General features: G+C 45.4%; 1 protein-coding gene and 1 pseudogene across 2 annotated transcripts in view; one reads left to right on the plus strand and one right to left on the minus strand.

Moving 5' to 3' along the window:
• Window positions 1-1,429: 1,429 nt before the first annotated feature.
• LOC144503558 (histamine N-methyltransferase-like) overlaps window positions 1,430-26,149 on the minus strand; it is a 32,049-nt gene continuing 7,329 nt past the window's right edge. Inside the window, exons 3-7 of one of the 2 annotated variants that reach the window (XM_078228040.1) lie at window positions 22,484-22,539; window positions 7,233-7,340; window positions 6,381-6,511; window positions 4,112-4,205; window positions 1,430-2,927 (exon numbers count right to left, since the gene is read on the minus strand). In XM_078228040.1, coding sequence (XP_078084166.1) covers window positions 2,587-2,927; window positions 4,112-4,205; window positions 6,381-6,511; window positions 7,233-7,340; window positions 22,484-22,539 — 730 coding nt within the window. In that variant the 3' untranslated portion in view covers window positions 1,430-2,586. The remainder of the gene's footprint in view (window positions 2,928-4,111; window positions 4,206-6,380; window positions 6,512-7,232; window positions 7,341-22,483; window positions 22,540-26,149) is intronic. The other variant, XM_078228041.1, reaches the window with a different exon arrangement.
• LOC144503956 (dynamin-like GTPase OPA1, mitochondrial pseudogene) lies at window positions 14,652-16,222 on the plus strand (annotated as a pseudogene).

Genomic DNA, 26,149 nt, shown 5'->3' on the forward strand with positions numbered 1-26,149 from the left:
GTCATCTGGACTCGAAACGTCAGCTCTTTTCTCTCCTTACAGATGCTGCCAGGTCTGTTGAGATTTTCCAGCATTTTCTTTTTTGGTTTCAAATTGCTTTTATTTAAGAAACTACCCTTCCTCTCTGTATTATATGGAAGATCTCCCCAGAGGGATTTTCCAGTCCCGCCCACCCCAAGGCCAGAAATTCTAACTTGAGGCCAACAGACCTTTCAATGCTCCGGGTAAATCTTCTGTTCCACCAGTGATGATTCCAGTGGTGAGTGGGACCTGAAAATTTATCCTCTTGTTTTGCAACTATGCCTCCTTGCTCTAGATACCCCCATGAGGGAAACATCCTCTCAGCATCTATGCTGTCAAGCCCCCTCAGAATCTTATATCTTCCAATAAATCACTTCTCATTCTTCTCAACTCCAATGAATATTTTATAGAATCTCTACAGTGCAGAAGGAGGCCATTCGGCCCATCAAGTCTCCGCCGACTCTCCGATAGGGCATCTTAACCAGGCTCTATCCCTGTAACCCCACATACTTACCCCACTAATCCCCCTAACCCAGACGTCTTTGGACACTAAGGGGCAATTTAACATGGCCAATCCACCTAACCTGAACCCAAGGTGCTTAATCTTTCTTCATAAGACAACCCCCTCATCTCATAAATCAACCCAGTACGTCTTCCCAGCCAAGCAAATTGGCAAGCAGCTCTCTGAGATACGACTTTCACCCGAGTGAAGGACAGAAGTCAATTCTCCAGACAATTATTGCTGATTGGAGCATTAAATGGCTGTGGTCAGCGGAGGTGGATTCACCACTGACTCTTTGGGTGATATAATAGGAATTCCTATCATCTGATAAATCCTGCCCCAGTTATTTTCTCACTATTGTCTTGTACAGTTGTAGCAAGATTTATCTACTTTTGTACTCCATCCGCCTTGCAATAAAGGCCAATATTCCATTTGCCCTCCCAATTGGAAGTATGCTAGCTTCTGCCAAGTTTATATAGGCATTCCTAGACAATAAAATCAATATACAGTTACAAACTTAATGAATCATCCGAAATGTTTAATATGTAACAATCATATAGTGATATAAATGAAAAGATGTGCAGTGTTAAATAATAGGTCACCTGTCTAGTCAACAAAATAATCATAGAATCCTACAGTGCAGAAGGAGGCCGTTCAGCCCATCGAGTCTGCAATGACCACATTCCCACTCAGGCCCTATCCTCGTAACCCCATGCATTTAAAAGAAAAAAAATTTAAAAGAAAGAAAAATTTTTCTTTTTAGCACAGAAAGAGGCCATTCGGCCCATTGAGTCTGCACCGACCACAATCCCACCCAGGCCCTACCCCCATATCCCTACATATTTGCCCACTAATCCCTCTAACCTACGCATCCCAGGACACTAAGGGGCAATTTTAGCATGGCCAATCAACCTAACCCGCACATCTTTGGACTGTGGGAGGAAACTGGAGCACCCAGAGGAAACCCACGCCGACACGAGGAGAATGTGCAAACTCCACACAGACAGTGGGCCAAGCCGGGAATCGAACCCAGGTCCCTGGAGCTGTGAAGCAGCAGTGCTAACCACTGTGCTACCGTGCCCTGTGCTACCATTTACCCTAGCTAGTCTGCTTGACACTAAGGGGTAATTTAGCATGGCCAATCCATCTAACCAGCATATCTTTTGGACTGTGGGAGGAAACCGGAGCACCAAAGGAAACCCACGCAGAGAATGTGCAGATTCAGCACAAACAGTGACCCAAGCCGAGAATTGAACCCAGGTCACCGGCACTATGAGGCAGCAGTGCTAACCACTGTGCCACCATGCCGCCCTAAAAATATCACCTACCAGGCTAGTGAACCTTAAGCAAGTGCACAACATTAGGTCAGAATAATGTACCTTACAGTTCCAACTGATTCCTGAAAATGTTTCAAACCTATCTGGAGTTTAGTGGGCTCTGATACGTTACGTGAACATGCTCAGAGAATAATTATGTTTATCAAGCAGGGGTAAATTATATAAATTAGTTCTGCTCATCAGCAAAAACAAACTCTACCTAAATATAAAACCCTCTGCAAAATGCATTAAATAGTTCACAGCCATCTATATTTCAAGTATTGATCCCTTGGATCAGAAATATCACTGAATGAATTAAACTTATCTTAAAAAGCACGCAGTTAAGGATAAATCTGTCAGAAGTAAGAAGAGAACACATGAATTCATTCTGCCACAACAAAAAACCATTCTGCTATTGTATTGAGATGAATCAAAATAAACTTCTCAACAAAAGATTGGGGTATAGATAGCAGGGGAAAATGTAGTAATGAATGGCCATGCACAAGATTCATCAAAATGATTTAGCCACAGGAAGACATTTTAAAAGCGCCAGCTCTTAATCTATGAGTATTCATTTTTAATCTTAAGAATTATTTTGTAAATTCAAGAGCAATTTGTAAGATTCATTTAAAATATTGGTGCAAGTGCAATCTAATAATTACATCTTTCTCCGAAGCAAGAATATAGATGACTGGAATTGCAAGTAGATAATTGCACCTGGATAGTGGCTGATTGCTAGAAATCAAATCAATTGTCAATCACAATTGCATGCAAATTGTTGTTGAAAATAATTCTCCCATTTTCCTCTCTTGAGTTCTGAGGCTGGCCTAGGTATTGAAAAACTTCATCCTTCAGATCGGCTGGGGCTGTTTTCCTGAAATGTTTTACTTCTGTGAGAAAGTCCAACAGAAGCTCTCCATGTTCACTTCCCTCAATGAAGCAATCTGTGATATCGATGTCAGAGGGAAGTTCATAGATTTGGTACGTCATTCCCATTTCATCAAGAGTTTTGTGGACTTCAAGAAAAAGACTACTGCTGGGAAAACGGGATGCAAATCTTTTCCAAAATGGATACCACCCGCTGCCATCTGTTAATAGCAATATTTGAAATATGTTTGCTTGATTCAAATGCTGATTATGCCAAAATTTGTTCAATCATACAACACAGAAGGAGGCCATTCGACCCATCGATCCTGCACTGACAACAATCCCATCCCAAATATTTACCCTGCTAATCCCCCCGAAACTAGGGTCAATTTAGCATGGCCAATGAACCTAACTCGCACATCTTTGGACTGAGGGGGAAACCAGAGCACCCGAAGGAAACCTACGCAGACATGAGGAGAATGTGCAAACTCCACACAGAGAGTGGCCCACGCTAGGAATCGGACCTGGGTCCCTGGCGCTGTAAGGCAGCAGTGCTAACCACTGTGCCAGGATTCTTCCATAAAATTTGACAGACATAATGCTTTTTGCTTGTTAGTCTACTTATCTATAAGCAATAGATCTCAAAAGTTATTGGGTGGATTTCAATAGAACTTGGTAGACAGATGGGGTACGGCCCAAAGAATAAGTCCTTCTTTTTGGGAAAGATGCAGATTTGGTTCCTTGAATGTTTTAAGGAATCCGTTAATATTGGGAGACAGGGCAACTTGGCTTTTTTTGAAATGTTGTGGGTTGATTTATGTAGAATGTTGTTAATGGTTTTAGAATATCGTGGACTGTTTCATTTGCTGCCAGAGAATTTGTCACAGCTGTCAAAATGTGAACAGAGTTTTCAGTGCAGGTTGTTTAATGCGAATTAGCATGATGCTTCCTCAGTGAGATGGAAGCACTTAATAAAAATATTTATTTTGTCATCTTTGTAGTTTTGGAACATCAACCAGGCAGGGAAAAGTCTAGGGGAGAGCTATGCCATTGCAATACCTTTGAGTTAACTTTGAGGTATGTGCTGCACTGAGTGCCCTTTTCACTTGTCTTAAAGATGTGTGTCTTGTTCCCACATTGGTAATGAAAACATTCAATCATTACTTATTTTATCATAACCCTGAGGACTACCATTAAATCACCTTTTCATGATGAATTATGCATTTTTTTACTTCATTCCAGGAGCTTGCTTTTTTTGCATATGTAGCAGATTGTATAGACTAAACATCAGGAGGGAGACGATTATCAAAGATAAGAGATTTGGCTATCTCTTTAGCTGTGAAATTTGAGTTTCTTTGGCATCAGTCATGCTAGCATATATCTGAAACACTGGGCAATCACATACCTGATACGCTTAATATTAGAAGTTTGCCATTAGTATCCAGAATGCTGTGGAAGTACTTGATGGTATCGCGAACACTTTCCACATAATACAATATCTAGACAAGGAAAGAAACAGAGATATGGATATATATACACTTTCCTAAAAAAACACATCCTCATCTCAAAATTGGTGCCAGCTTTGTGAATACAAATGACAGAAATTGTGGATTTAATGGTGGAATAAGAAAAATACCTTCCGTTAGTAAGAATTTAGATTGCTAGAGAATCACCTGACAGAAACAATGGTGATGGAAGCTGCAGTCCAATGAATCAGTCTAATTTTACTAACCGTCCCAGACATTTTAGGAACCTCAATCTAATTTCAGAAGTTGGATTGTGACAGAAGGTCATTTCACTTTGCGAAAAGACATTGGTAAGTGACACAGCACAATCTAATTTCTTCCTGATTTTTCCCCATTCCTTTAAAGGCTTGGATAGCCTCACAGGGTACAAACAATTGGCTGTAATTCATCTGTGAACAAAACAGTGAATGGCAGCAAATTATGGCCCTGTACTGCCATAACCAAACCCTGTCCTTACTCTAACTCTACGCCAAGCAAGGTCATTTCCAGTCAGAATTGCTGGATTGTTATCAGGAACAGAAATCCGAACTGATTTCTTCCTTCCCGCCATACCCAATGCGATAAGGCCAATCTTAATGACCCTAGTACTATTCTAGGTGACATCAGCAAACCCAGTATGTACAAAGGACACCCCTCCCCCGCTAGGCTCTCTGAGATTTGTTTTGAAGCTTTGCTTTCATGGAGCACTGATTTTTGCTCTTCCATTAACCTATTCTGCTATCTTACCTTAATGCCACTATCAGCACTTTCCATAACCCTTCACACTGCCCTTAACACTACCACTGTCTTGTGCCCTACACACCTTTGTTATGATCTCTCCTAGCTCCTACCAGTCACTAACCTTCTGCTTTGCTTTACCTGCTCCACCCCCTCTTATACAGTATATAATCCATCACATTTCCCCTCTCTTTAGCTGTGGAGATGATTCATACGGACTTAAAGCGTTAACTCTGCTTCTCTCTCCGCAGGTGCTGCCCGACCTGCTGAGTACTTTTTCCCAGCGTTTTTCTGTTTTCAATACACAAGGGACCTTTTTGGCTTCCTGTATTTTGCCCTGCAAAATATATCCAGTCGAGACTTCCCAAATGCATTTCTCAAACAATCCTTATGGAAACAAGCAGATGAGAGCTGTAATCCAATAGTGTAGGATAAATATGAACCCAAGTGTCAGATGTCTGTCTAACAGACTGTGCCACTCAAGTGATTCCAAAAAAACAACAGTGGTTCATAGCAATTCTTGAAGCCATATTATTTCCAACTTTTAAAAATCTTCTGTTAACATATTCCGCATTTTTAATCTGCTATTCTTTGATAGTTATAATCGTAGAGTCATGCAGCTCAGAAAAAAGACCAATCCTGCCATTGCGCTCATGCCTGCCCTGTGAAAATTGCTATTAGTTCCAGACTCAGGGAAGTTATATTAATTTCAACTTCTAGTCTTCCGAAAACTCAGGTACATATGACTGAACTATGACATTGTCAAAGCTTTGGATATGAGTCAAACTGGATGGACAGGTGACTGGACATCACCTTTATCAGAGGGAATTTGGCAAATCTCAATATGGGAAAAGAGGAGAGATCAGAGAAGACATGAGCATTGCCCTTCTCACAGTAACGTCACAAAACAGCACAACATGGGGTTGGATAAAAGGGGCCTTTACGCCCATTTCAATCCTTTCAGCTGACCTACTCTGCGCTTTGCCAGTAAAAAGCATGTCCTTTTCCTCTCATTGACCATTTTTTCCTGCTCCACTATATTCCTGATCTGACCCATCGTCAAATGGGAAGGCTGTAGTGAACTACACAATGGAAGGAAAATTACTGGACAGAATCATGCTGGGGTTACTTCTAAATAGCCAGGAAGATGTTCATGAACACTGTTTGAAGTCAATAAACAATCCACCTATCCGTTTGGAACCAGAGGTGTTGAGAGGAGGCAGATCAAAGATGAGGAATAATTTACCTGAATAGAAAACTGTCATAAAGAATATTACTTCTAAAAATTACATCGATGCCACATAAAAGCACTAATATTTTTGACACTCGGTTGCTCAGTTAGGTATCTGATGGCTAGAACTGGTTTCACATCCAACCTTGGTGACAGTCTTCCCGACTGCCGCTTGTAAAGTTATCTGCAGTTGCAATTACCTGGATCATGTGAATGAAATCAAATTTTTTGCTTTCATTTCTTTCCTTGTTTTGTTTTTCATATTCTTCGGAGCGCATCTGGTTCCAAGTGAAAGAGACGTTGAGATCCTGACCCTTTTCTTTCACAAGCTCTGGAACAGAGCAAGAATTAGGAAAACGTTGCCAGAACCCAAGTTGGCATGGAGCCAACGCGCTCTGTGCCAAGCACCCCCCTTCCCCCCCTCCGCCACCATAATCATAAAGCACTGTGGAGTGGATTAGCCAGGTCTGAATGAGACTTCTGCTTCTCATCAGGGTGCAAGTCCCACACTCTGGAGCTGCTGGCCAATCCATCACCATCAGTCATGGCAGCGCTAAGCAAGTAACAAAAGCCGCTGCATGGAATGCTGGAGGAGAAAGGACAACAAGGCCTTGGGTCACTGGAATCCAGAGTCTTGGGCCAGGAGGGATTGGGCATGTTAGGTAGAAGGGCAGTGGGGTGGTGTGTTTAAGGGAGGGAGTGGATAGGAAGGAAGTGAAAGGTTTCAACAGAATGGAGGCTGCTCCAATAGCGGCAAAGGGGAGCTGCCAAAGAGTGACCCTTCCTCTGGCTTCCTGCCCTTATAGCAGCTGAGGAAATAGAAATCAGTCTTCCTGCTAATGCCCACCTGCCCGTAGTATGTGGTGAGTTCAGGGGTGGGCAGGAAGGTGGTGGAATGGGCATCCACCCCATTTTATGAGCCTGTACTGTGGAAAAGACGTTTGCCAGGGCCATGTAAAATTCAGCCCATAGTCTCATCCCGATGAGCACAATAATTTATCCAAATTAACAATATTTGGCAAAATATCATGAAACTTAAGTTTAAAACATACCTTTGTAGCTGGAGATTTGCTCAGGATTTGGCTCCACCACCTCATTATGAATTGGAAGGCCTGGATGTTTGGACTGAATTCTGCCGAGAATTTTAAGGTCTATTTGACCTGAATGGAAAGACAAAACACCTCTGAATGTCCCGCTGCACAAAGTAATTACAACAAATCTTCAATAGGAATATGTAAGCGTGATTAAAACTGCTATTATTTCACTTGTTTAGCTTTCATTATAGTTTTACCTTTTAAATCAATTTGAACTTAACTGTAAGCATTGCTATTTTCCAAAAGCAATATTACATAATTGTATTTTCATTTTTTTTATTAGCTCACAGGTCTATTACTGGTTTTGCTATAAATAAAACAAACACATTGAAATAAGGAAACATACTATTGAATTATGGAAAATGAACATCGGAAAAGAGTATAATTTTTATGAATGAACAAGTTGCTTCTTTTCAAAGTTGCATTGGGCAATGGAACTGATTTGCTTGATTGACAGTTCCTGAAGTTTGTTACAACCGACCCCTTCTGTCGAAACTATTGTGGCACAAGCCTCAGTTTGTTAAATTGACTTCTCTCCTCGGTGGGGAGGGTTGAACCGACTCCCTTTCTTTATTTTTTTTCTTATTCATTAAGGGGATGTAGGTATTGCTGACTGAGCCAACATTTATTGCCCATCCCTAATTGCTCTTGAACTGAGTTGCTTACTCGGACATTACTGGACTGTCTGCCTAGATCTGTAGCAGCAGATGATGAATGAAGGCACCTGTCTTCATGCAATATCTTCCTTCAATTTCCAGGACAATTACAATCATAAAAGCAAAATGAACATTTTAAAATCACAGATTATTGTCATTTTAAATAAAAGCTACACAAATCTTTTTCACACTTTTGGAGATGTACATTTCAGAGGGCAGATAGGAGTCAACCACATTGCTGTCACATATAGGCCAGACCAGATAAGGATATTAATGAGTTTTTAAATGACAATCGACAATGGTTCCATGGTCATCATTAGATTTTTAATTACAGATTTTTATTGAATTCAAATTTTACCATCAAGTGCGGTGGAACTCAAACCAGATTTCTTTGGTTCATTGCAACAAGATGACTTCAAAATGGACCTTTTCCCTTGCAGATAGCTTTATGTCTTTAAAGGGGCCAATTTAATGAGGCTTTCTTGAGATAAAGAAAGAGCGACTTTATTAGACGCTAATGCAAGGAATAAAATAAAACACTTGCACATATATTCACACAGATGAGAAATGAAAAGAGAATCCAAACATAAGTAAGGAAAAATACATATGACTCAGTCTTTGACTTTTCCATCGGGGTAGATAGCGAAATGTTGTGGCCATTGGAGATTTGTGATTCCAGTTGTGCAGCTTCAGCAGTTGAGTAGTTGGTCTTAAGGTTCCAGGGTCCTGCAGTTTAGTTGAGGAAGTTGTCCGGCTTCCTTTTCAGTTGTGGCTTTGATATCTTGTCTTGCTTCCACAATCAGAGGGATAGTGTTAGCTGCAAATCTTTGAAAGAGTGTTAGTTGCAAATCTTTGTTGCCTTTCCTTGCTTCTGTGTCATACACTCTGACACATCCAGCACTAGTCTACATGCCAGGTTTTCCAGCTTGTTTTGTTATCCCAGTCTTCTGTATATACTTAGAAAGTGAAGACCCACAAATTGACCTGGGACATCACTTACAGGATATGATTCCTGCTGAGAGGATAATCAGTTTCCATTATCTCCACAGGGGATGGCATTTCTTATTTGCATGGCTTCTTCCAGTCAAATGTCCGCCTGACACAAAGGCCAGAATTCTCTGGTCTTGTACATTCCACTGCTGCTGCCAGTGAGAATGGAGAATTTGACACTCAGCCAAATCTCCATTCACTGCAGTGGGACCGAAGAAGAACGTCAGCTATAAGCGAGGTCGGCGAATTCCGGTCAAAGTGTATGATATTCCAATGTCTCTCTTGTAGGATAGTCCACACCAGAGCAATTCAGAGACTGATTAATAACACATCCTCTGGATTTGCATCCTCAGCTATCTTTGGCTTGTGTATCCCATTTTTAAAAGCAGGACTGTAAATCTCCAGTCATTCACAGCCCAGTGCCACTGCCAACGAGGATGGAAAATTTGGCACTCAGCCAAATCTCCGTTCACTGCAGCGGGACAGGAGAATGACAACTGAGGGTGAGAATCCAACCCCACATATCTTACTTGAAAGTTCAACATGTCCGTACCTAATTTGAGAGTTTCTCTCCTTCATCGTGACAAATTAAACATAATTCCATCATTATATTTTGAATTTGCCATTGTTTATCTGCAGTCCACTGTCTTCCGGGAAAATGTTATGAAACAATTTCCAAAAGCTTATCCAAATTTAATTTGTCCTCTGGAACCACTTTAAATTGAACTGGACTCAATGAACAAGCTGATGACACATAGTTCATCTGCCATCCATATTATAAAGCATTCAGCAGTGACTTTAATGCTTTACATCCCACATTTAATTATCTCTTTGGACATAACACCGTGTTCTTAATTAGTTGGCTAATTAATTGTTTTCTGCAGAGCTGTTTTGCCTCTCTGCCTTGTCTGGCACATTCAGTCTCATGAAGTGTTTTAACTGATTTCAAATGTTTAGGTTATTTCCTCGTCACATAAGCTTCCTTACAAGATTATGCTTGATACTTTTTGAAATATAATTGGGACACAGATTGAGAAACAACTATTAGTTAAATACAATTCTTGGGAAAACACAATTTTATTAGCATTTTATTTCAAATGCGTTAAAATATTCAGAAAATAACCAGCTATCTATAATAATACACAGTTCTTGTCTGTCTGAAATTCTCTGATAGGTCAGTTTAAGGGGTGCGCCTGTTGGTGAATTTTATTGCATTTCCTGGGTACACACAGTGCCCAAATGTTGCAAAAAAATGTTTTAAAATACCAAATTAAACCATTGTCATTCCATCGATGCAGCCCAACAGAGTTTTACAGAAGAACTTTACCAGCCATAAAACCCTCGGCATGGCAGGGGTGGGGGTGGAGGCAAGGCTATTGGCATTGGTTGCTGGAGGGGGGAAGGACTGCACGGGAGGAAAAGTGCTGACATAGGAAGAAGAGGAGGTGGGATAGGGATGTAATGAGAGGAATGAAAGGAAGGAGATGAATATGAGATGTGTTGGAATAATGGAATGGTATGCAATGAAGTTTGAAGAAGTACAGCCGCAATACAGATACCTGCAAATGTTCTGTGCGTCGGAAGGTAATGGGATCCCAAAAAATAAAGTTATGCTGGTTGGACCGATTAGTAAGGGAGGGGTGGTGGATGGCACATGAGTGGGGGAGAATGCCTAGGGGGAATGAAATGGGGGTTGGAGATGGAATAGGAAGAAGGATTGGATGGGGAAGGGATAGGGACTTTATCAGAGGGATGGCATGGGAGGGATGGAATGACATGGGATGGGGATTTAAATAAGTACTGTTGGAATAAAGGTGGCAATTGCAACACAAATAGTTTAAGGATTGGAAGTTAAGAGGAGGCCAACAAAAGCAACAGTGGATGGAGGGAGGGATTGGTGATGCCTGGGAACAGGTTGGAGAAAATGGCAAGGAAAGAGGGCAAGGGCAGCATGGGGGATTGGCATGGGATGGGGTGGGGAAATGCATGGGGCACATCGGAAAGGGAATGGCATAGGAAGATAGAAACATAGAAACATGAAAAATAGGTGCAGGAGTAGGCCATTCGGCCCCTCAAGTCTGCACTACCATTCAATATGATCATGGTTGATCATGCACTCATCCTCCCCCATTGCATTGCTACATGTTTGGGGGACCCAATCAATATGCAGATTGAAGTCACCCATGATAACTGCTGTACCCTTCCTGCACGCATCTCTAATTTCCTGCTTGATGCCATCCCCAATCTCACTCCTACTGTTTGGTGGTCTGTACACAACTGCCACTAGCATGTTTTGTCCTGCGGTGTCCTGCGATGTTCCGCTGCTCCACCCACACAGATTCCACATTGTCCAGGCTAATGTCCACTTTACAATTGCATTAGTCTCCTCTTTAATCAGCAACGCTATCCTACCCCCTTTCCTTCCCTGAATATTGAATATCCCCAAGTGCTGAGTTCCCATTCCTGGTCATATTGGAGCCAGGTTTCCGTGACCCATAGAGTCATAGAGTCATAGAGGTTTACAGCATGGAAGCAGGTCCTTCAGCCCAACTTCGGCACAGGCTTGGAGGGCCGAAGGGCCTGTTCCTGTGCTGTATTGTTCTTTGTTCTTTGTTCTTTGTCCATGCTGCCCTTTTTTTTAAACCCGTAAGCTAATCCCAATTGCCCACATTTGGCCCATATCCCTCTATACCCATCTTACCCACGTAACTGTCTAAATGCTTTTTAAAAGACAAAATTGTACCCGCCTCTACTACTACCTCTGGCAGCTTGTTCCAGCCACTCACCACCTTCTGCGTGAAAAAATTGCCCCTCTGGACACTTTTGTATCTCTCCCCTCTCACCTTAAACCTAGGTCCTATAGTTTTAGACTCCCCTACATTTGGGAAAATATATTGACTCTCTAGCTGATCTGTGCCCCTCATTATTTTATAGACCTCTGTAAGATCACCCCTCAGACTTCTACGCTCCAGAGAAAAAAGTCCAGTCTATCCAGCCTTTCCTTATAACTCAAACCATCAAGTCCCGGTAGCATCCTAGTAAATCTTTTCTGCACTCTTTCTAGTTTAATAATATTGTTTCTATAATAGGGTGACCAGAACTGTACACATTATCCAAGTGTGACCTTACCAATGTCTTGTACAACTTCAACAAAATGTCCCAACTCCTGCATTCAATGTTCTGACCAATGAAACCAAGCATGCTGAATGCCTTCTTCACCACTCTGTTCACTGTGACTCGACTTTCAAGGAGCTATGAACATGTCCCCCTCGATCTCTTTGTTTTGTAAATCTCCCCAATGCCCTACAATTAACTGAGTAAGTCCTGCCCTGGTTCAATCTACCAAAATGCATCACCTCGCATTTATCTAAATTAAACTCCATCTGCCATTCGTCAGCCCACTGACCCAATTGATCATGATCCCGGAGTTGCAATCGGAGATAACCTTCTTCACTGTCCACTGTGCCACCAATCTTGGTGTCATCTGCAAATTTACTAACCATGCCTCCTATACTCTCATCCAAATCATTAATATAAATGACAAATAACAGTGGTCCCAGCACTGATCTCTGAGGCACACCGCTGGTCACAGGCCTCCAGTTTGAAAAACAATCTTCTGCAACCACCCTCTGGCTTCTGTCAAGGAGCCAATTTTGTATCCATTTAGATACTTCACCCTGGATCCCGCGAGATTTAACTTTATACAACAACCTACCATGCGGTACCTTGTCAAAGGCCTTGCTAAAGTCCATGTAGACAACAGCAACTGCACTGCCTTCATCTACCTTCTTGGTTACCCCTTCAAAAAACTCAATCAAATTTGTGAGACATGATTTTCCACTCACAAAGCCATGCTGACTGTCCTAATTAGCCCTTGCGTCTCTAAATACCTATAGATCCTGTCTTTCAAAGTACCTTCCAACACCTTACCCACCACAGATGTGAGGCTCACCGGCCTGTAGTTCCCAGGCTTTTCCCTGCAGCCCTTTTTAGACAAAGGCACAACATTTGCCACTCTCCAATCTTCAGGCACCTCACCCATAACTATCGATGATTCACTGTAGAAACCCTACAGCGCAGAAGGAGGTCATTCGACCCATCAAGTCTGCACTGATAACAATCCCACCTAGGCCCTATCCCTGTAACCGCACGTATATACCCCGCTAATCCCTCTAACCTACGCCTCCTGGGACACTAAGGGGCAATTTAGCATGGCCAATGCACCTAACCTGCACATCTCTGGACTGTGGGAGGAAACCGGAGCACCTGGAGGAAACCCATTCAGACACAGGGAGAGTGTGCAAACTCCACATAGACAGTGACCCAAGCCGGGAATTGAACCCAGGTCTCTGGAACTGTGAGGCAGTAGTGCTAATCACTGTGCCACCCCCAATTACATCATATCCGTTAATGGTTGTCTGCACAGTTAATTAATCCACCTTATTGCAAATGCTCCTTGCATTGAGACACAGAGGGCCCGATGGCGTGAAATCACGGTAAAGTTGGGCGTTGGGCCTATACCGCGATCTGCACCCGATTTTGAGCAGATCGCGACTTTACCGACACCTGATTTGGGCGCGGGCCGAACCCGCGCCCGAATTGGGCAGCCCAACGATTTAAATGCATTAGCATTTAAAGTCCATGTAGACAACAGCAACTGCACTGCCTTCATCTACCTTCTTGGTTACCCCTTCAAAAAACTCAATCAAATTTGTGAGACATGATTTTCCACTCACAAAGCCATGCTGACTGTCCTAATTAGCCCTTGCGTCTCTAAATACCTATAGATCCTGTCTTTCAAAGTACCTTCCAACACCTTAATGAACCGTGCGCCCAACCCTACCACCAAATCCCACTTTACCGTCTTCTGGCCCATTCCGGACCGCGCTTTTAGTGACCTGCAGAATAAAAGTCCGAAGTGGATTTCTATTCTGCAGGGGAACCTCCGAAGCCCATCCTCCTTGACCATCCTTCGTGGAGCCCCCCGCTAACCACACCGGCAGACCACCCTCCCCCCACCCCCCCCCCCCCCCCCCCCCCCCCCGGATCAGACCCCCCTGGGAGGCAGGCCCCCCCGGCAGACCCCCCTCCCCCCAGGATCGGACACCCCTGGGAGGCAGGACCCCCCGGCAGACCCCGCCCCCCCCGCCCCCCGGGACCAAACACCCCTGGGAGGCAGGCCCCCCTCGGCAGAGCACACCCCCAACCTACCTCGATCGCTGGTCTCCCTCCACCATCCTTCCGTTAGCAAGATAAGCTGTGTGTTCCTCAGTGATGTTTAGCAGCCGTTCCAGTTCGGTTTTGATTTCACTTCGAACATACTGTTCTGGAGACCGTGATTTCCAGTAGAACCACCTTTCTTGCCAATCTGGCCCCACCATATCATGAATTACAGATTCAGTATCTCGAAGACGGGTTTGCAAGGTTTCTTCCAGGAAATGGATAGCTGCATCCCACTGCTGTTTGTCAGATATGGAATGATCTTCTAAAGCATAGTGCTGGATGACTCGCAGACTGTCTTCAGCCTGCTCATCCCATCTGTGACGTTTTATACTTTCATCTTTAACAGCATGTTTTAGTTTGTCAAAGATATCATCATGATCCTTCCCTTTGTGCTCTGACATAAATCGAGCAAATTCATCCTCCAAGGTTCCCCAAGCAACCTCTACTGCTTTGTGAGGCAACTGTTTGTCAGTCCACTGCTTGAGCTTGATGTCCACTGTGGTATTGAATGTGCCTGAATTCACAGACTAGGCAGCAGGAAGGTAAATATTCAGTAGATGCTGAACGCAGTATTGTAACTGACTTGGTGAGCCAGATGGGCCCACAAGGCAGAAGGACCATCTTTGTGTTGACCAAAGTGGATCTAGCTGAGAAAAACCTAGCCAGTCCAAGTCGAATTCAACAGATTGTGGAAGGCAAGTTGTTTCCAATGAAGGCTTTGGGTTACTTTACGGTTGTTACCGGTAGAGGCAACACCAATGAAGGTATTGATTCCATAAAAGATTATGAAGGAGAGTTCTTTCAGAATTCAAAATTGTTGAAGGCAGGGATGCTGAAAGCACATCAAGCGACAACTAAGAACTTGAGCCGAGCAGTTTCAGACTGTTTCTGGAAGATGGTGCGCGATGCATTTAAAGCTACTCGCTTCAACCTTGAAACTGAATGGAAGAACAACTATCCTCGGCTGAGGGAATTCGACAGGAATGAACTATGCGAGAAGGCGAAGAATGGAATTCTGGATGAAGTGATCAGCTTAGGTCAGGTTACTCCAAAACACTGGGAAGAGATTCTACAAAGGAAACTGTGGGAAAGAGTCTCTACACATGTGATAGAGAATATTGACCTTCCTGCTGCCCAGTCTGTGAATTCAGGCACATTCATCATCACAGTGGACATCAAGCTCAACAGTTGCCTCACAAAGCAGTAGAGGTTGCTTGGGGAACCTTGAAGGATGAATTTGCTCGATTTATGTCAGAGCACAAAGGGAAGGACCATGATGATATCTTTGACAAACTAAAACATGCTGTTAAAGATGGAAGTATAAAACGTCACAGATGGGATGAGCAGGCTGAAGACAGTCTGCGAGTCATCCAGCACAATGCTTTAGAAGATCGTTCCATATTTGACAAACAACAGTGGGATGCAGCAATCCATTTCCTGGAAGAAACCTTGCAAACCCGTCTTCGAGATACTGAATCTGTAATTCGTGATATGGTGGGGCCAGATTGGCAAGAAAGCTGGTTCTAGTGGAAATCACGGTCTCCAGAACAGCATGTTCGAAGTGAAACCAAAACCGAACTGGAACGGCTGCTAAAAATCACTGAGGAGCATACAGCTTTACTTGCTAACGATGAAGTTACAACAGTTTGTAAAAACCTGAAGGCCAAAGATGTAGATGTGGACACTATTCTGATTAAAGATACTTGGCACCAAGTTTACCGAAAACACTTCCTAATGGAATCGCTGAACCATTGTAATCTTTGCGAAGAGTTTTCCACTATTACCAAAGGCATTTTGTAGATTCTGAGCTTGAGTGCAATAACGTTATCCTGTTCTGGCGCATTCAGCGAATGCTAGCTATTACAGCAAACACACTCTGACAACAGCTAACAAATACTGAAGTGAGACGCCTCGAAAAGAATGTGAAAGAAGTGTTGGAGGGTTTTGCTGATGACAATGCTAAAAAAAATTCAACTGTTGACAGGAAAGCGAGTTCAACTAGCAGAGGACCTCAAAAGGGTTCATGAGATTCAAGAGAAGTTAGAAGTATTAATTGAAGCTCTTCATCAAGAAAAATAACACAGTCTCTCGTCACACACTGCCATACATCCCCCCATCCTCCCAACCCCCCTCCCAGAGGATGATCCGTCACACCCCCACTCCTCCTCCCACCCCCTCCCCCAGAGGATGATCTGTCACGCCCCCTCTCCTCCTCCCACCTCTCCCCCCGAGAGGATGATCCGTCACACCCCCTCTCCTCCTCCCACCTCCCCCCCCCCCCCCCCAGAGGATGATCCGTCCCGCCCCCTCTCCTCCTCCCCGCCCCCCCTCCCCCGCCCCCACAGATGATCTGGGTCAGAGAGCCGCTCTCTCTGCTTTTTCCTCCCCGCCCGGGCGCGCTGCTTCAGATTTTTTTTCGAACTGCGCATGCGCAGTTCAGGGCTCCGATCGGTCCGGCAGCGCTAAGCCCCGCCCACTGCGCGGTTCGGACTGGAGCCAGCAAAACACGTAGGGGCGCGCTGGAAAGAGGATTCCAGGCTCGGATCTATTTGATGCCCAGATTTGGCACTTAGACTCAAAATGGTAAAATCAGGCCCAGAGTCTTCAGGCTTGTTCTTTGGCATTTATTGCCCTCTTAGAATTATGATGTAATGTGGCCCATTTTGATTTTTGATTTGATTTGATTGATTATTGTCACATGTATTAACATACAGTGAAAAGTATTGTTTCTTGCGCGATACAAACAAAGCATACCATTCATAGAGAAGGAAACGAGAGAGTGCAGAATGTAGTGTTACAGTCATAGCTAGGATGTAGAGAAAGATCAACTTAATGCAAGGTAAGTCCATTCAAAAGTCTGACAGCAGCAGGGAAGAAGCTGTTCTTGAGTCGGATGGTACATGACCTCAGACTTTTGTATTTTTTCCCGATAGAAGAAGGTGGAAGAGAGAATGTCTGGGGTGCATGGGGCCCTTAATTATGCTGGCTGCTTTGACGAGGCAGCGGGAAGTGTAGACAGAATCAATGGATGGGAGGCTGGTTTGCGTGATGGATTGGGCTACATTCATTACCTTTTGTAGTACCTTGCGGCAGAACAGGAGCAGGAGCCATACCAAGCTATGATACAACCAGAAAGAATGCTTTCTATGGTGCATTTGTAAAAGTTGTTGAGAGTTGTAGCTGACATGCCAAATTTCCTTGGTCTTCTGAGAAAGTAGAGGCATTGGTGGGCTTTCTTAACTATAGTGTCAGCATGGGGGGGACCAGGACAGGTTGTTGGTGATCTGGACACTTAAAAACTTGAAACTCTCGACCGTTTCTACTTCATCCCCATTGATGTGGACAGGGGCATGTTCTCCTTTACGCTTCCCAAATTCGATGACAATCTCCTTCGTTTTGTTGACATTGAGGAAGAGATTATTGTTGCCGCACCAGTTCACCAGATTCTCTATCTCATTCCTGTACTCTGTCTCATCATTGTTTGAGATCCGACCCACTACAGTGGTGTCATCAGCAAACTTGAAAATTGAATTGGAGGGGAATTTGGCCACACAGTCATAGATGTATAAGGAGTATAGTACGGGGCGGAGAACACAGCCTTGTGGGGCACCAGTGTTGAGGATGATCATGGAGGAAGTTTTGTCTTTGGTTTCTCATAGGATGAGATAAAATGGTGATGGCCCCTCCTACCAACCCCCCCCCCCCTCCCCCATCTGGTTCCACTCCATTAGACTCCATCCCCATCAGGTCCCGCCGCTTGGCATGCCCAGTGCCTGGTGGCAATGCCAGGATGCCTGGTGGGCATTGCCAGTGTCCCAGGCTGGCAGTGCCAGGCTAGAACTGCCCAAGGGGCACTGTCTGTGCCTGCCCCCGACCACCCGTGGGACTTCAATGGCCTCCGATCCCACCGGCGAGGCCATCACATCTGGTTCCCGTTGATGGGGACCATCTCCAGCGAGGTCAGAAAGGTAAGCGAGCCCGGGCTATGATGTCACAGGCTCACTGGTAAGATTTAAATAATGTTATAAATATTTAAATGAGCCTTCACCAGGGAAAGGCGTAAGGCTGATTATGCCGGCAAAATGGCCTCGGAGGATCACAAACGGCCCAATGCTGGGTGCGATTCACATTTTTCGCCTCCTGCCCATATTTCCCGCTCCGCCCCGCTACTCGACCAACACAGTAAGGTGGAAATATCCCACTAATTGTATTGAAAATGTTTTGTAGGTCTCTCCTCTTTAAGAAATACATACTGTGGTGGACCTCAGTTGTGCCTTTGTCCTATATGGACCACCGTTGTGTGTGCTTGTCATACCTGGACACATCCCCTTCCAGTTTGGGTCCTCCCCTCAGCACCTAGTATAAAGGTGGCTGTCTCCTCCCCCTTGTTCAGTCCAGGTCGGTTATTTGTTGGGATCTGCTCCTGATTCTGTTGTGAATAAAAGCCTACACTTATATTGGCATATCGGTAGTCTTTCGCCTTATTGATAGCGCATCAATTTTATTCACAACAGTTACTAGTATGGAGCAGTTTCTAAAACCCGACAAGTTAGCATTAGACCCTCAAGAGGTTGGAGCCTCTGATAAATTTGATCATTGGTTGGACTGCTTCGAAGCATTCGTCGACACCGCTACGGCCATCGACACCGACGCCGCTAAACTCCACGTGCTCCGCGCCCGGGTAAGCGAAGCTGTCTATGGAATCTTCCGGGACGCTGCTACATACGCGGACGCTATCGAACTCCTAAAAGGGCAGTTCCCAAAGAGCCCTAACGTGGTTTACGCCAGATACCTCCTAACTACCCGCAAGCGGCAGCCAGGAGAATCGTGCGCCCAATTTCTGCGCGCGCTGCGAGTCCTCGCCCGAGCATGCGACTGTAAGGCTGTTTCAGCAGCTCAGAACATGGAGGATCTGATCCGCGACGCCTACGTTGCGGGCATTGAGTCTACATACATCCAGCAGCGTCTGCTGGAACAAGATGACCTAGACCTCCGGAAAACGGCCACGATGGCTGAAACGTTAGAAGCAGCCTCCCATAATCTCGGGTCTTACCTTGGATCCCGTTCCACCGACGGCTCCACTGCGACGGCTGCTCCACCAGGGCCCAAATGTTACTTTTGTGGCCTACCTAAGCACCCTCGGCGTCACTGCCCGGCAAAGGACGCGATTTGCTCTGGATGCGGTAAGCTAGGCCACTTCGCTAAAGTCTGCCGAGCAAAGCCGCTTCCGAAGACTCATGGAGCCATGTGTGCTCCGAGGGCGCAGCCATCTTTGATGCAGGCGGCGGCTGCGCGCGAATCGCCATCTTTGATGCGGTCACCGGAAGTGCAGGAGTCGCCATCTTTGAGACTGGCATCAAGGCGAGCTGAGCAGGAAGCTTCATCCGTGATGTCATCAGACGGCGACGAAGATGGATTCTTCTTTAATTCAACAGTGGCATCGATTTGCCTCCAGCCGCACCACTAGCTATAACCCCAGGGGCAATGGTCAAGTAGAGCGGGAGAACGCAACCGTCTGGAAGGCCGTTCTATTAGCGTTACGGTCTAGGGGCCTTCCAGTCAGCCATTGGCAAGACGTCCTTCCGGACGCATTCCATTCCATTAGGTCACTCTTGTGCACAGCGACCAATACGACCCCTCACGAGCGGATGTTTTCGTTTCCCAGGAAGTCCTCCTCGGGTACTTCGCTCCCGGATTGGCTGATATCCCCGGGACCCGTCCTGCTTCGGAAGCATGTCCGGACCCATAAGGCAGATCCCTTGGCCGAGGAGGTCCAACTGCTCCACGCTAATCTCCACGGTTTCTGTCCGTGACTTGGCACCCGCGGGTGCCCCGGAGGTCACCACGTCCTTCCGCCCCACGGTCCCTGGTGTCGTCCATTCGGAGACTGCTGCGCCTCTTCCTCCCTCAGTCCCTGTCCCCAATGTAGTGTGCCCAGAGCCTGTTGCGGCCCCCCACCCCCCAGCTCCGGTTCCCACTGTTCCCCATATGCCACCAGGGCCACTGCTCACTCCTCTCGCCCCTATGTACAGCTCGCTTGAGTCGCCGGAGCCGTCGCCACGCAGTACCCGACGACTGGACGGGACGACGGATCGGTCCGCTTCACACCACCCAGCGCCTTCTCTCGACGCTCACTGTACGGAGCCTGGGCCGACATCGCTCCCTGCTCGGACGACTCTGCGACCTGCACTACGACGATCGCGACGGCGGATCAAGCCACCGGTTCATCTGGACTTGTAATATTGTTTCCGCTTCACCCCCGTGTTGTTTTTTTAAAAGGAAGGGGTGAATGTGGTGGACCTCAGTTGTGCCTTTGTCCTATATGGACCACCGTTGTGTGTGCTTGTCATACCTGGACACATCCCCTTCCAGTTTGGGTCCTCCCCTCAGCACCTAGTATAAAGGTGGCTGTCTCCTCCCCCTTGTTCAGTCCAGGTTGGTTATTTGTTGGGATCTGCTCCTGATTCTGTTGTGAATAAAAGCCTACACTTATATTGGCATATCGGTAGTCTTTCGCCTTATTGATAGCGCATCACATACATTAAAAAATTTAACATTAATACATGAAGGATTGAAATAATGTCCAGGATTTTTTGGCCTTACCGGTGCAGCACCTGCCAGCAGGGGGGTGGGGGGGGGGGGGGACATGGTGGGCCAACCACACGTTGATTGACTTTGTAAGGACCAGAAGATATTGGCATTGGGCAGGGCCAGAAAATCCTGGCTGGTATCATTGAGGAGATGTGATTTCAGACCATCTTATACCTGCACTGTGATAGGCCTGCTACAACTGGTTGCTTCAGTTCAGCTTTTCCCAGCTAGACTTGTAGCTGTCTACTCAACTCCAAAGAGACATGATTATATCCAGAAAATTAACAGCACCATTAGTTACTCACGAGCTATAGAGCCAGCACCACAAAATCCTCAACAACATCAATAGGTAAATATTGGAATTCACGTTAAAATGCGAGTACTTTTCCTTCATCTCTGTTGAGGTCATGGCTGGAGGGGCAGGCAGGGTGAGAGCACCTGCGGGGCCCAGACCTTTGGGGTGGGGAGAGGCTATTAAGCATGAAAGGGGATCAGCTTGGAGATGTAGGGCTCCATCTTACCATTTTGATTCTAATTGCTGGGCGGACTTGAAACTGGGAGTGTTCCAGATCCAACTTTTAGACTCGTTCTCAGGCACCCCCATACACACTCTGCCTGCAAAAATATCAGCAATTTCGAATCATGCTGCAGAACCCACGCTGCCCGAAACCCTCCAACTGCGTATATGCCCGAATCGGACTTACATGGAGCATGCGTGTTTCGCGCCAATTCTGGATGGGCAAACACAGTGGTAAAGGGGGAAGTGCTGGTAAAGTTGGATGTGCAGCCCATTAAGTCAATTTAAATGCATGCAGATGCATTTAAATGTCCGTCGCGCACGTTTCGGGCACAGTCCCAATCGCGGCCATTTTCGGGCCTTGTTAAAGGGGTAACCAGCGTGGAGGCGGGTGCGGATCGCACTACTCACCTCATGCCTGACTTTACCAAGTTTTCACACCCGAAAACGGGTGCAATGTGATGGTAAAATCGGGTCTGTAAACTCTCTTCCCCTATCGAAGACCTGAGCAGGATAAACTACTGGGTAACTCCCAGGCATTGCACCCCCAATGCTGGGGTCAAATTTAGCCTGGTAGGGGGGATGGGGAAGTGGCCTTTAAGTGGCAGGTTAAGGCTATCAATTAGAACAACACCCCGCCCCCCTCCCCTCCCAGCCCCCCGGCCCTCCCACATCCCCCAATCATATAAGTGTGGACAAGCAGCGACGCAAAATCCAATGTGCTTTCACAGAATCATGGAATCCCTACAATGCAGAAGGAGGCCATTCGGTCAACCGAGCCTGCACCGACAACAATCCCACCCAGGCCCTCTCCCAGTAACCCCACATATTTACCCTGCTAGTCCCCCTGAAACTAAGGGGCAATTTAGCATGGCCAATCAACCTAACCTGCACATCTTTGGAGTGTGGGAGGAAACCGGAGCACCCGGAGGAAACCCACGCAGACACGGGAAGACCGTACGAGCTCCACGCAGACAGTCACCCAAGGTTGGAATTGAACCCGGCTCCCTGGCGCAGTGAGGCAGCAATGCTAACCACTGTGCCACCGTGCCGCCCTTGTATTACCATGCTTAATTCTTGTCTCTGCTACTGAATAAGTTTAAAGGGGATTTGACAGCATTAAATATTTCATCCCTTTTTACTAAATACCCTGTGTCGGATGATAAATTACATCTATCATGAATAAAACAATTAACCATTAGAAACAGAACAATGGACACTGCAGGACCTACCCGAACCACTTCCGACCCCCAGGACATTGAGACTGGAGCTACCTTTATTCCCAATGCTGCAAGTTAAAAAAAAAAGTTTTATTTTGAACTGACCTGAACCAACCTAAAGTGACATTTGTAACAAATAGCTTCACTAACCCACAGTCCTGCAGTTCATAATTTTAACATGATCAAGCTTAGCAGTTAATTTGTACATATGTAAAACAAACGGTACCAAATTATTGGAACTATGTTATCTTATAAAGAAGAAATGGATTACTTCTTTTAATTTTCCTGTCATGAACACTGTGACAAAAATGAAAAATCTATGATGTTATAAATGGAAATCGGCTAATTAAGTCAGCATAAATATGAAATTTATATCGGTTAACAACAACTTATATTTACACAGTGACCCAAATGTAACTTGGAGTCCCAAGATGCCTTACATAATGCATTATACAAGATGCATTATAAGAAAAAGGTATGACAGTGAGGCACAAAGGAAATCTAAGGTCAGGTGACAAAATCTTGGTCAAAGAGGTAGGCCGGAAAGTTACCACCGTTCACGTTGGCGGGATTTTCCCATCTCGCTGCAGTGAACGGAGATTTGGCTGGGCACCAAATTCTCCGACTTCGCTGCAGCGAGAACGTGGCGTGAACGGCCGGTAAGATCATGCCCAAAGTTTTTAAGAAGTGTCTTGAAGGAGGAAAGTGAGATAGTGGAGATGTGTAGGGCGGGGGTGGGGGCAATTCCAGAGTTTGGGGCCAAGGCAACTGAAGGCATGGGCATCAATTGCAAAGTAATTGTGATTGGAAATGCATAAGAGATCATAATTAGAGGAGTGCAGATATCAGTATGTTGTGGATTTGGAGGAGATTGCAGAGGTAAGGAAGGGTAAGGCCATAGAGGGATTTGAAATGAAGGATGAGAACTTTGAAATCAAGATGTTGCTTTACTCGGACTCAATGTTGGTTGGAAGGCACAGGAGTTTTAAGGGAATGAGACTTGCTGTGAGTTAAGACAGCAGCAGAGTTTTGGATGACCTCAAATGAATAAACAAAAATCCAGTACTGGTTGTCAGAAAAGCAGCCTGATCATTTCACAAGAGTGGAGGAGTCGAGAGAGGTGGCGGTGAGGTCAAGCTGAGTTGAATTAGTGTACATGCGAAAACTAAGATGCCTTCGGATGGTTTTGCCGAGAGAAGCAAGTGATTTTCTGGCCATGATTGGATAGATAAGAAAGGATCTGGGTGAGAGCTGTCCAACACAGCTGGATGACAATGTAGAGGTGGATTGTGGGGTCAACCAGTCAGCAGACTGGTCGGGTAGGATGAGGAGGGAATGTTTACCTTTGTCACTGTCCACACACAATGTAATTTGTGACTTTGATTAGCTATTTTAGTACTGCAGCAGGGGTGGAAACCTGATTAGAAGGATTGTAACATGGAGTCCCAGGAAAGATGCAAATGGATTTGGGAGGCAACAGCACTCTGAAGGACTTTGGCAAGGAGAGAGACTGCAGATGGGATGATAGTTTGCTGGAGAAGAGGTGGGGGGAGGAGGGGGTGGTCAGGGGGAGGGGTGGGGGTGGTGGTTGGCAGGGCAAGGCCTGGCAAAGTTCTAGTCCAATTTTGACTACCAGTTTGGCGCGGCGCTCTGACGCCTTGAGTATATTTCCCTACTTCTACCTTTTCTCACTAGAGTTTGAGGAATTTACCTGATCCTCTTCCTTTTCCTGCCACAATGCCACAGCAGTTGGCAAATCCAGAAGTTTCTGGTCAAAGTTTAGTCCAATAACCCTTTGAAAAATTTGAATTCCACTTGAATGACACAGCAAAGATATTTAAATAGCACATTGGTGGTCAAAATGGATAGACTGGTGATTTAACTGAGAGCAGGTGAAAACTCTTGAATAGAATGTTGGAAGTCACAGCCTCCTGGATATTCCCACCAACAAAGAGTGGTCTAGTGTAGAACTGATGAGTGGCATACTCAATTTGTTGCAAATGGCATTTGGTAGCTTAAACAAGGCTCATTTGCACATTGTAACAGGCTCCTAAAGGTTTCAGGCAGGTGGACTGTACAATCATGAGGAGGCCCGACCCAAAATAGCATCGGGTTTAATTTAGCGCAAAATGACCAGGTGAGATCGCCCCACATCCCTCCCAGTTGTATATTTCGTGGTAAGGATTGCATATCAATTGCTGGGGAAGCACAGACTTCCCTTGGGCAAATGCCTTGCATTGAGAACCACCTGAAATTATGATTCAATTACAGATTTTGGATTGCATTACATTTATGGTTACCAAGAAAGTTAGAAGAATTAAAACCACTTCTAACTTCCATATGGTGGCATAGTGGACAGTGAAGGTTGTCTAGGATTGCAAAAGGATCTTGATCAGTTGCGTCAGTGAACTGATGAATGGCAGATGGAGTTTAATTTAGATAAATGCGACGTGATGCATTTTGGCAGATTGAACCAGGGCAGGACTTACTCAGTGAATGGTAGGGCGTTGGGGAGAGTTACAGAACAAAGAGATTGAGGGGTACATGTTCATAGCTTCTTGAAAGTGGAGTCACAGGTGGACAGAGTGGTGAAGAAGGCATTCGGCATGCTTGGTTTCATCGGCCAGAACACTGAATACAGGAGTTGGAATATCTTGTTGAAGTTGTACAAGACATTGGTAAAGTCACACTTGGAATACTGTGCACAGTCTGGTCACCTTATTATTGAAGGGATATTATTAAACTAGAAAGCGTGCAGAAAAGATTTACCAGGATGCTACCGGTACTTGATGGTTTGAGTTATAAGGAGAGGCTGGATAGACTGGGATTTTTTTTCCCTGGAGCGAAGGAGGCTTAGGGGTGATCTTATAGGGGTCTATAAAATAATTAGGGGCATAGGTAAGGTAGATAGTCAACAACTTTTCCCAAAGGTTAGGGGAGTCTAAAACTAGAGGGCATCGGTTTAAGGTGAGAGGGGAGAGATACAAAAGGGGCAAGAGAGATAATATTTTCACACAGAGGGTAGTGAGTGTCTGGAACGAGCTGCCAGAGGTAGTAGTAGAGGTGGATTCAATTTGCCTTTTAAAAAACATTTAGTCCGTTACATGGGTAAGAATGGTATAGAAGGATATGGGCTAAACAGAGGCAATTGGGTCTAGCTCAATGGTAAAAACTGGGTAGCATGGGTGATTTGGGCCGAAGGGCCTGTTTCCATGCTGTAAGCCTCTATGACTCTGACTCTATGACGACTGAACAGACCCACATCAACCCTCCACTGGACATCCCAAATGCCCTCCCCATAAGGAATCCCCACATCCACCCTACAGAACTCTCTCCAAATCCTAAATTCTCCTCCGCATGAGACTCTTCCCCTCCCCCCACATGGAAATTGCCCCCTGCCAGATCTGAGTACCCACCAAGCTTGTAATCAGGCCTGACTCTCACGCCCACCACCCCCGTCAAAGTCCAACCCTTCCCTCATTGCCAAGACCTGACTGGACCTGATTCCCTTGATCCCCGCCAAGGCCTGTCCTGAGTTCCACACCAAAGCCTGCCCTGACCTCCACTGGGCAGCACTTGATTGAAGGCTCCAGGAGTGTGCTGAAACTACATAATTCTCACCTGGCCTTCCAACTCAGGCTGGGCGGGACAGGAACGAAAAAAATGTCAAGGTAAATA

The sequence above is a fragment of the Mustelus asterias genome, chromosome 14 (assembly GCF_964213995.1).
Source record: "Mustelus asterias chromosome 14, sMusAst1.hap1.1, whole genome shotgun sequence".
Lineage (NCBI taxonomy): Eukaryota > Metazoa > Chordata > Chondrichthyes > Carcharhiniformes > Triakidae > Mustelus > Mustelus asterias.